Below are 12,140 nucleotides of genomic sequence, written 5' to 3'. Positions count from 1 at the left end.
TAAAAACTCCACCCTCAGATCAAGCCAACGCCACCATTTTGTGAGCATGCGTCCTATGAAGAGGCATGGAGTCTGACTACGCTTGCGCAGATTATCAATTCCCTCACCTCTCCTCGCCTCCAATCACGTATCTCCACATTTCAGACCACCTCGCCCCCATCCATAAATATACCTGAGTCCCTATTTTCAGGGAAGCAGTCTTGAGACTCATTCTCCAGTTTCCTCACATGGCTGCCTCTCTCTGCTGCAATCTTGTCGTCTTGGTGTTTGGCTTTCCGGGTGACGGGCAAAAACAAACCTGGTGTGGTAACAGCACTCAAGGTAACCCCTTTGCCCCACGCCGTCTGTCCTCACTGGTGTTGCAAATAGAACTTGAATTTTGGAGCCTGATGGATTTGGATTCAAATCCTGACTCCGTGCCTTATTAGTACCTGACCTTGGGAAAACCATCCACCCCTGTGAGTGTTGCTTTCCTTGATTATATCTGCCTCCCAACAGAGTCACAAGGGTGAAATGAGATCACTCACAAAAGTCCCCGATCATTAGTATAACATAATATAACAGATAGTACACACTGCAAATGACATTTCCATCAAAGACGGACTGCAAATATGACGCTCGTCCCATAAGGTTAGTACCACAGAGCCTACGTGTGTAGTAGGCTATACCATCTAGTTTTGTGTAAGCATACTCCATGAGTTTGCACAACTACGAAATCACCTAATATCACATTTCTCAGTGCATGTCCCCGTCATTAGGCGATGCACGACTGTAATAATAAGATATAATATCATATGCTTGGCACACAGTAGCTTCAAAGAGGGAGCGTCCTTCCTTGTGGAAGGAGGAGTTGAGAAATAGGTCTCTGGGCAGAGATGCTGCGTTGCCCATGAGAGAGGTGAAAAGGACACACACCGGAGCGACCAAGAAAGAGGAAAGGCCATCACCTCCGCCCCCTGCCCAAGGGCCTTCCTGATTCACAGAAGATCCCACCCTGAAGCCTGCAGTCTTGGTTCTGCAGGGCCCCCGGCTGCACCTCCCCCACTAGAAGCAGCTAGTTTACAAGAAGGACTTGAAGCCTTAAGTGTCTCTGATTTAATTCAATGCCTGCTGCGACAACTGCTCATTTGGACAGCTCATTTCTGCTTCTGCATCCCATTAGAGACAGCCCTTGCTCACCTCCTTTTGACTAACAAGCCAGCCTGGGCTCTAGAGGAAATGGAGGCTATTTACATTAAATTATTCCATTAAGAACCAGGAGCAAGGGCAGCTTCTGCCGTTGTCTAATGGGCCAATCCGAGCAAAGCTCAAGGCAGGGCTGGGATTGTTTAATCTGCAGATCCATTAGGGCTGTCAACAGGGCCCGGACGGTAAATATTGCGCAAAGCAGTTAAGCTCCAGCAGCGCTGGGTACAGGGAGGAGGCAACTGAGGGCAGGAGAGGAATGGGACTCAGGGATTCAGCCAAGTCCCTTCTTATTTGATCCCCTACCCCCTCGTGGTTTCTCCTCCGTAGGATTTATCACAATTGTAATTAAACATTAACTGTGAAATTAGCTTATCGTCTTTGTCCCCCGAGGATCCCAGGGCAGGGACTGGAGGTCTGGGCTGCTCACTGCTGTGTCCCTCCGCCTCCCGTGCCTGACAGCGCCCGGCGCACAACCATCAGATCAGTAAACACCTGTTGACCGGCTGGGCTCTTGTTGAAGGAACCTAGCTTTCTCATTGCTAAACGGGAGACCAAGATACCTATTTCACCACGTTGTTTTGAGTACTCAGTGAGACAATATGGGAGGGCCTTTTGCAACCTTACGCACTGCATAGAAAGGGCTCTGCTCCTAACACCCTTTGAGACAAAGCCCCCTGTCCCTCCTGAGTTCTTGTAGTCCTCTCTGTCTGGTTGTACCCAGCTGCGCAGCCCGCCTTCCCACTCCCAGCTCTGTGCTCATCAATCTCCCAGACAGACAGACAGGTGGGACAGCAGACAGTCCCAGTGGTGCATGAAAACTGCAATAAGAGGTAACCAAGGAGATGCTAAGGGAAGTCCAGAGGGCTTCCAAGCCGTCCTAGGTCAGAATGGAAGGTGGGGAGAAGGGGTCATGGAAAGTTTCTCAGGGCATGACCCCAAAGCTGACACTTGAAAGAAGCACATGGAAAAGAGGAAGGAGAAGGAGCCAGAAGGAAGGTTATATGGGCAGAGAGAAGAGTATGTGAAAGGCATAGGATCGGGAGTATGGTAAAATTAGGGAACTGCAAATGTTTCTAGAACCCTGGAGCCCTCTGGGCTGGTGGTGGAGTTTAGAGGAAACTGTCCCAGTGGCATAGAAATGCAGAAAAAAGAGTGGTCACTTTCAGCTGACAGACTTCTACGAGGAAGAGACACCTGAACTGGCTCTTAAATGCAGAGTGGGATTTTGCCAGGTACAAGGTACAAGGACCTTCAGAGCCAAGAGAGCAGTGTGAGCTATGGCACGGAGACCAAAAAATGTAGCAGGTATTCAGGGACCCAGATGGCTACCAGGGGTTGGGAGGGAAGGTGCCTCTATGGCCCTGCACATGAAAGGAACTGATTCTTTGGACTCTATCCTGTGGGTGGTAGGGAGCCAGTGAAGGTGTCTGAGCAGGAGAGTGAAATGATCAGAGTGGCACTTCGGCTCCCATGGTGAGCAGTGGAGTGGATGGACTCCAGGAAGTGAGACTAGCAGAAGAGGTTCATTTAAGAGACAGATGCAAGCTCCCAGGGGAGCCATGAAAGCCCTGGGGCTGAAGAGGTAGAGACCTGGTCATGGAATGGAGGGCTGCCATGAGCTTTGGGAAGTAATGACAATGAGCCTACATTCTCAGCTCCACTTTGGGCCTCTGACTGACCTGTGGGAGGGTGGCAGTGGTCATCAGAGATATTTCCACGTTGCTAGCTGTGGTGGCCAGCATCTCACAGCAATCAGACACTTTAAGAGCCCTCGTTCCCAGGGGAGATGCAAGAAACCAAGCAAGCTGCCACCCAGCCCTGCAGCATGGACCGAGCCTCATGAAATATAGAGAGCTCTGGGTCCCTGAGGAACCCGATGGCCCCTCACAGCTGTCAGGCGACAGAAGCCAGCAAGCAGGTAGAACAGACCTCAGGGCTCACCGAGCCGGGCCTTGTCTCCTCAGGTCCTGAAAACCCTGGCCAGACAGCCCAGAAGGACTGCGCATCACGTAGAGGGGGTCCATCCAGACATCAGCCCCGCCCTTCAATTCTGGAGCCAGAACAGTTTCTGCAAAGCACAGACAAGGTCCCGAGCATCCGCCTGATTAGCTGGATACATCTGCTTTCTAGGCTTCACCCAGGGATCCCATCTGCACAAACATGTCCATGAACTTGACAGGGCAAAGACTACAGCTCCCAGCCGAAACCCAGGCAGCCTTCTTGGAGGAGTTCACTTCATAACCTGAGAATATTAGAACCGGTACAGGGCCTTAGAGATTACCTCCTTTTAATGAGAGCCATGATAATAATAATATTAAAACAACAACAATAATGAGGAGGACAAGAGGGAGAAACACTCATTGGGTGATAACTATATGTCAGGCACTGTTCTAAATGCTTTACATTTAATACTCAAAATATCCCCACGAAGTCGGTTACTACTGTTATCCCCATTTTCAGATGAGAAACTGAAGCACAGAGAGTTAAACATGGACTGATGGAGAGACACATTCAGAGAGGGAAAGAGATTTGCCCAAGGTCACACAGCAAGCCAAGCTACACCTGGGACCTGCACCCAGGTTTCCTCACTCCCATAAACTCCTCCCATGGGAAATCCAAAGCAGCTTTTGCGTGGTAGGAGCCCAGAGAGACCCACTCGGGTGCAGAGTGATTCACCGTAGGAAGTCAGTGGTGCCGCAGTTCCCCATCGGTAAAACAGGATGCTCACTCCTGCTCTTTCTCCTCTGCTGTGGTTACTGAGCACAGGGAATGGACAGTGGGCAGGGAAATTCCAAGGATTCCTGGTCTGATTCAGCTCAGCCTGGGAACAGGACAGGCAGGTTGACTCAGAGGTGCCCATGAGTCCCAGAGGTCGGAGAGAAAGGAGCCCAGAGTCAAGCTCTCCTCACTGAGGCCCGCGTGCCCCAGTCCCTGACTGATAAGACCACCCATCCTCAAAACGGCTCCAACTTGTGAAAGCCAGCCCACAGGCAGCCTCCCCTGAAGGGGCTGTGGGGGTCCTGGAGGGAGGCCCAGGCTCTCGGAGCCAGGAAAGCCATGTCTCCCCCCACCTCGTGTCTCAGAGTGCACCCTTCCTGGCTCTGGAACTTCAACACCCCAGCTGCCCATCAGAGGGACGCCCAGCCCTGAGCTGCACAAGAAAACTGCAGGTACTGGCATCTGGGAGCTGCCCTTGGGGATTTTTGAAGGTCAAAAGTGAGAAACTGGTGCCCTAGACCTCCAAGACTTTAGGCAGAGGGCAGCTCCCGATGGAGGTTCAGCTGGGCCTTGGGGCCGCCCCGACCCAGAGCTCTGTCAGGTAAGAATGCAGCTTTGGAGTCTGACTGCCCCACTTCAAATCCAAGCTCCACCAGCTACTAGCAGTGAGCCCTTGGGCACTAGGTCTCCTCATCTGTAAAGCGGGCTATGTAATAAGGACAAACGAGGATGAAATGGCACTGCAGCGCAGACCGGTGAGACCACATATGTGAAGGACCTGGCACGCAGGGCACTTGATAGAAAGATTGGTTCTCGTGTATTCTGGTGAGAACAGTAGCTAGCAGCAGGGAGGCAGCCAGATGGAGGCCATTCTGCCTCCTCCTCAACTCTGTCCAGCTAGTCAACTGCTTTCCATTCTTTAACTTTTTAATTATCCCTTCTTACTTTCGAACTTTTCCTGACGTGAATGTTAGCCAATGTTCAAATGTTCCTTAGCTTTGATTTGCAAAAACGAGAGCCCTCTCTCACTGGGCCCAGGTCCCAGGGTGCTAAAATTAACAATCAGTATACTTTCAGCTAATGACTTACTGGCCATGGCTGCCATGAATAGACATAACTCTCGGATAAAGGCCATTAGAGAAAATTGAATAGCTCCAATGTGGTGAAAATTTGGATACGTCCTGTTTCATAAATCACACTCAGAGGTCACACCGGGCAAGCTGTTTCCCTCTCTGAGTCATGGGGAGGACCCAGGTTGAGGGGTTCTACATACCCTTGGGAAAGAGGACGCAGGAGAGGGAAGTGTACAGTCTTTTGCAGTTTCACTAATATGATTTTCTCTTACTTCTAAAGCCGTGAGCAGACGGCAGTGTTATGTCAACAACCATGATAATCCAACCTTCTCTGATTTTATTTCCTCCCCAAATCCTCCAAACTGGAGTTTGCTCAATAACATTTGGAAAGCAGCATGATGAGGTCATGGAAATCCAAAAGGTCAGCGCTGGGATTCCAAGTGCAGTTCCGCCCCTTACCAGGCCTCTCTGACCTTCAGCCTCTTCCTTTGTAAAATGGGGACAGAACCTACTCTCAGGATTGTTGTGAGAATCACATAAGATCATGTAGCCTGCATGATACTTAAGAGCAAGTGAAATAATAATACCATAAGCTACTTTGACCCGGGGGCCAGTAAATGGTGCTACATAGGAAGTCTCATGATATCCATCTTTTGCGTCCAATGAAAGATCTATTTTCTACCCAGACCTCAGGCCCAGAGAGCTCCTTCTCACTAAAGGGATTAAAAAGTAGAATATATTAAATACACTGGGAGGAAGAAAAGCCTTCCACAGAAGAGGTTTGATAAAGACCTAGCACATAGAGACCACGCTTTGAATAAGCACAAACAACAACACTAAGACATCTTCTGTGGTTAGCAACATTGGCCCTGAAGGAATAATTAACATCCTAGCTCATACCCTGTGTGACCTAAGTTGTGTGGGGCATTCAAAGGAGAATCCAGCCTGAACCACAACCTTGGCTCAGCCACAAGGGCAAAGGGTTCTCATCAGCTCATTAACAAAAAAGAACCAGAAAGAGAACCAGAACCTACCCTAGGACCATTGTATGTAAATAGAATGACCCAGAGTGAGAGCATAACACAATCATTCTCGACAAATCCTATTGTCACTGTCATAACATCCTCAATGGATAAAGAATCCATTATGTTGGGCGTGGTATCGGGTACATAGACCACATGGTCCACATATGACTATTTGAGTTAATTAATTGGGGCACAGAATGGACCAAACATGAAAGCAGTCCATTCACAGAATGCTGTCTTATCAAGGCTCATTTATGTCTAATCTACCACATGTGACAGCAGCATCTGAGCAGTGCATTGCACAGTGTCTAACACAGAGTAGCAGCTCAGTAAATGTTAGTCATTCCCCAACAGTGTGTTCCATGGCTCTGCAAAAGCATTTTGCTCTTCCGTAATTCTATGCATTGGTCATGGCACCCCAGCACCCAACGTGAAATCTCCTTAATTCTCTTTTTCTATCTCCAGTTAACACCAATGTTTCAGGATTCAGCTGTAATCCTACTTCATCTGGGAGGCCTTCTTCAACCACCCTAACCTATTGTAATTTCTCCACTCAAAAAGTTACCTAGGAATTAATAAAATGGTGAGGTCTTGAACAATTTTAAATTATACTGTAATAGAAGGCACGTTTCTCCATGATCTCTCTCTCTTCCCCTTTCTGCATATTGAGTTATGCCAGAGCAACTGGAAAGCTACAATGTGGCAAGGCCAAAAGATGGAAAAAAGATGAGTCCTGAATCACAGTTTGGAGTAGAGCCACCCAACCCCCATCAGTCTGTGGGGTAGGCAAGAAATGAACATAATGTGCTAAGCCACTAATATTTGAGGAGTCCTTTGTTACAGCAACTAATCTTCATTAACCTGACGAATTGTGAGAATTAAAGTAAATGCTATATTTAAGGCACCCATAAGGGTGGTGGACACAGAGGTCTCTCAATAAATATCAGTTCCTTTTCCCTTCTTCCTTAGCCTTGGAGGAGATGGAGGAATAGTGTATGTGTCTACTGACAATTAACCCTCTGGACACTGATTCTTGTTCTTGCACACCACAATCAGAGTCCAGAAGCTGATGAGGTGAGGAAGGGATGGAATAATTACCTGCCAACATTTAAAGTCAAATCAATTCTGAGACTGAGATCCTGTTTCTCAACCACTGCCTTCTCTGCTCACATACATCCATTCACAATAACAGCTAAAATTTACTATAGTCAGGTACTTCTAAGATTCATTTTTTCATATTTTAACATCTGAAATTGGGGTGTATGTTTCAGTTAATGGCATCTTGGCATTTTGTCATAGTTTAATTGGAAGCATATTTTCTTTTTTATGAAATAACAGGGCATCTTACAATCTATGGCATCTTAAATTCAATGAAATATGGTATTGGGACTTAACCATGTGCCAAGCACTCTTCTCAGTACTTCACATAAATAAGTCCATTTATTTCTTAAAAAAAAAAAATCCAAAATAATCAGTGCTACTATTATCTCCATTTTCAAGATGTGGAAATGAAGACCCAGAAAGATTCAACAATTTGCTAAGGTGCAAAACTAATAAATTGAGTGAGGTAAAAACCATACCCTCTCTTTAAGGTCCTCTATTCCATGCCACTATTTTTTAGCACCAGATTTTTAGTTGACAATTGAGCCCTCTTCTTATAGAGAAAGCTCGCACAAGAATTTTATGTTCAGCAATATGGTAGACCAGATATTCTAAAATACTTCCCCAAGGGAAGAATTTTAAAGGATTGATAAGGTGTTCTTAATATTTTTAAAATACATTGCTGAGTTGGAAAAAATGTAAGAAATCTGGAGATCCCAAAGCAAAGCAAAAGCAAGAACCAGGAATAATAAGCAAGAGTTGAAGGGAGTTGCTGCCCTGAGAACATCTGCTGACTGCTGTGTCCCTAAGCTTCTGTTTCATGAGTGTATGGAACAGAGCAGACCAGGGACAAGCCCAAGGACTTCCCAAGGGAGAGAATCAAATAAAGGTTCAGGAGGCCAGAAACTCAGGGTAGGTATAAATAAGGAATAAATCTTCTATATGGAAGGTGTCAGCAAGAAAAGTTTTCTGTCCCAAACTTGGTGCTGGGTAAAGAGAAGTGAAATTTCTCCTGAGAATGAATGTCCACAGTAAGACCCTCATAAAAGTTCAGGGCCTGAATTCATTTTATCTATGAGGGGCAAAAAAGCTCAACTAGAGAATTTAGTATCAAGAAATAAAAGAGTCTTGGAAGTATTTTCAAGGAGCACAGGCTATAAAATATGACCAAGCAGACTTGAGAAAAAACCGCATAGAACTTCTATAAATTAAAAATATACTAATTAAAATGAAAAACTCATTGGACAGATTAATCAGAGCTAAAGAATGAACTGGTGTATTAAAACATAGAACAAAAGAAATTATCCAAAAATGCAGCCCAGGGAGAGAAAATATGAGAGAACTAAACCTGAGACATAGAGTGAAGTAGTCTAACAAGTATTTAATCACATTTCCAAAGGGAGATAATCAAGAACAGAGGAAAATGTGATATTCAAAGAAATAGTGGCTGAAAAATTTCCTAGAATTTTTAAAAGACAAAACAACTTTCAAATCCAGGAATCCCAATGAATTCCAAGTGGAAAAAATATAAAAGATGTACACACTCTAGACAACTCATAAGACTAAAGAACACCAAAGACAGAGAATAGGGGTGGGCCCGGTGGCACAGCGGTTAAGTTTGCACATTCTGCTTCTTGGCAGCCTGGGGTTCACTGGTTTGGATCCTGGGTGCAGACATGGCACCACTTGGCAAAAGCCATGCTGTGGTAGGCATCCCACATATAAAGTAGAGGAAGATGGACATGGATGTTAGCTCAGGGCCAGTCTTCCTCAGCAAAAAAGGGGAGGATTGACAGTAGTCAGCTCAGGGCTAATCTTCCTGAAAAAAAAAAAGACAGAGAAGATTTTTAAAGTATCCAAAGGAAAAAAAAAAGAGAGAAATTAGATTGACAAGTGACCATTTAATAACAATGATGAAAGTCAGCAGACAATGGGGAAAATGTCTGATTACAGAAAATAATTGTCCTAAAATTCCATATCCAGAGAAACTCTCTTTCAAGAATAAGGATGAATTAAAAGCATTTTCAAACAAAAATCCCACACTAAAGAAAATCCAAAGGATTTATTTCAGGCAGAAAGAACGTAATGCCAGTTGGAAGGCATGAGACGCAATGATGATGAGCAAAGCTACTTGTAACTATGTGAGTAAATCCAAACCAACCTTGACTATAAGAAATAATCATTTGTAGGATAAGGAAAAAAAGATAAATCTAAAATATTGTACATAAATTCAGAAGGGGACGACTAAAGCAAGTTAAAGTGTTCTAAGATTCTTTCACTTGGGAAGGAAGAAAATAGAGATGTAAATTAACTTTAGGTTTTTAGGTTACTATTAATGCTGTAATTTCTAGGGTAACCAACTAAATGAATATACATAGAGAAAGAAATATACATTACACTTCGAACACATAGAGAAGAAAAATATAAATGAGTAATAAAGAAAAATAATCCAAAATAAGAAAGAAAGAAGTGTGAGGCAGGAACATCAACATAGAACAGTAATCAGAGGAAGGGGAAATGGACTAAAGCAGCCACTTGTAAGCAATGATTATAAAGAGTGCATTACACACACACACACACGACACACATACACACCAGAAAAGAGAGAGAGGGAGAGAAAGTGTGCTATGTGCTGGCTACAAGAAGTAGCCCTAAAACAGAAAGACCCAAAACAGCTTAAAGTTTAAGGCAACTAAAGACATACCATAGAAATATTTACCTACAGAATTCTCATGCTAATGTATTCATATAATACAAAACAAACTTTAATACAATAAGTATTATAGAGATGAAGAGATTCACTACATAAAAATAAAAAGGTCAGCTCATCAAGAAGATAGAATAATGAGGTTGTACCCAATAACAATAAACGTCTTAAGAGATACAAAGTAAAAACTAATAAAACTTCAAGGAGAAATGAGCAGTCCAGAATCAAAAAGGGAGATTCCAACACAATTCTGTCATTAATTGATAGCTTAAGCAGAAAAATTATCAGTAAGGTATAGATTTGAATTGCACAATTAAGTTAGATTTAATGTTTATGAGTAGAACACTACATTCAACTTATCAGGAAGACATACTCTTTTCAAGGATTCGTGAATCTTTCTCTTTTTTTTTTCTGATGACTAATGACTAGATCTTAAAGCAAGCTTCAGCAAATTTCAAATGATTGGCCTCTCTACCCCAAATAAATATCCCCATACATTTGGCTATTTTAAACATGCAAATCACAGGTGAAAGAAGAAATTAGAAAACAAATCTGAATGATTATGAAAAATACACATATAAAAATCATATAGTATATAGATAAGTAGAATTAAGAGCAAAAATCGCAGCCTTAAATTAGCAAATAAGAAAATCTAAAAATTAGATGAATTTCTAACTTCTAACAATATAGAAAATTTAAGAAAGAAGAAGACAATAATTCCAAAGAAAGCAGCAGGAGAAATATAGTTAGGATAGGAGCTGTTATTAAGCAAAATGCAACAAAAACACAAAATGAAACACAAACACAAATAAAACGATCAATAGAGTTAAAGTTAGTTTTTGAAAACACAAAACAGACAAACTTCTGGTAAGATCAGAAAAAAAAGAAAGAAAACATAAATAATCAACATTGGCAACAAAAGGGAATTTATCACTACAGATGCAGCACAGATAAAAAGAATATTGTGGATATTATTATATGGATAGGAATATTATGCAACATCATTGAAATCATAAATAAACTGGATAAATTCCTAGAAAAATACAATTTACCAAAATTGACTCAAGAAGAAATAGATATAACTTATATATCTATAGTTTATAGCCACTGAATAAAGTAGTCAATAGTTTAAAATCTTCCCATAAGGAAAACAGCAGGCACAGAGTTCACAGATGAGTTTCTGACATTCAAAGGAAAGATAAATGTACCCAAACTCTTCCAGAGAATAAGAAAAACCACACTTCCATTCATTTTATGACATAATTTTAATACTGAAACTAAACAAGAACACAAGAAAAGAGATTTATAGACCAGTGTGGTGGATAAACATAGATGAAAATATACTAAAAAAAATATTATTAAACAGAATCCACCTATATGTGAAAAGGGTAATACATCATGGCCAAGTTGGGTTTAGCCTAAAAATACATGGCTGTTTTAATGTCAGAAAATAGATTAATGAAACTCACTACATGAATAGGCTAAAGAAGAAAAATCTTATGATCATCTCAATAGATGAAGAAAAATAATTTTAGAAAATTTAACAGCCCTTCATAATATAACCGTTTAGCAAACTAGGAACACAAGAGACCTTCCTTAAACTCATTAAAGAGCATCTACCAAGAAAAAAACATAGCAGGAGCAACATACTTAATGACGACATGTTGAAAGTATTTCCTGTGAGATCAGAAACAAAATAAAAATGCCCGGCTCCCATCAACTTCTATTCATTACTGTATTACAGATCTTAGCTAGCGTAGAAAAAAAGAAAATGTGTAAGAATGGAAAGAAACAAAACTGTCATTATTTGTCGTTTATATGATTTTCCACAGGGATGGCACATCTGCCGGTGCACAACAGCACACAGCCAAGGGGGCAAGTGGAGACTGAACTCCACTTCTGCTGTGCCCACCCAGCCACCACCCTACCCAGGGCTGGGTCCACCAGACACCATGGCTGCAGTCCACTAGGCAAGCCAGGTCTCCATGGGTCTCTGTCTTCCCAGACATGCTGTCTTTCCCTAATTCCTATAAAAATGTAGCATGAACTGGCAAGTCCCCCTCATTGTCAATGTAGAAAACCCAAAAGTATCAAAACAAATATTTTAATTCATAAAAGGGCTTAGAAAGTTGACTAAAAATGAATACACAACAGTCAAGTATAGTCCTAGACACCAGCACAAACATAAAGTGAAATTCAGGAGAGAGAACATTAACAAAAGCAACAAAAATATATAAGGTATATAAAATTGAATCTTAAAATGTACAAGCCCTTATTGAGAAAATTATAAAATATTATTAAAAGATATTACAGAAAGCCAAAATAAAT

The 12,140-nt window shown here is 42.5% G+C and overlaps 1 protein-coding gene across 4 annotated transcripts in view; it reads right to left on the bottom strand.

The window, feature by feature from the left end:
• Positions 1-12,140, bottom strand: part of INSC (INSC spindle orientation adaptor protein) — a 126,501-nt gene that overhangs the window by 97,337 nt on the left and 17,024 nt on the right. The window contains exon 1 of one of the 4 annotated variants that reach the window (XM_070624375.1): positions 173-418. The exons of the other annotated variants lie outside the window; for them this stretch is intronic. Coding sequence (XP_070480476.1) covers positions 173-211 — 39 coding nt within the window. The 5' untranslated portion in view covers positions 212-418. Of the gene's footprint in view, positions 1-172; positions 419-12,140 lie in introns of those variants that run through there. 4 annotated transcript variants of the gene reach the window in all.

The sequence above is a fragment of the Equus przewalskii genome, chromosome 6, assembly GCF_037783145.1.
Source record: "Equus przewalskii isolate Varuska chromosome 6, EquPr2, whole genome shotgun sequence".
Classification (NCBI taxonomy): domain Eukaryota; kingdom Metazoa; phylum Chordata; class Mammalia; order Perissodactyla; family Equidae; genus Equus; species Equus przewalskii.
This window is presented reverse-complemented; position numbering and strand designations above follow the sequence as displayed.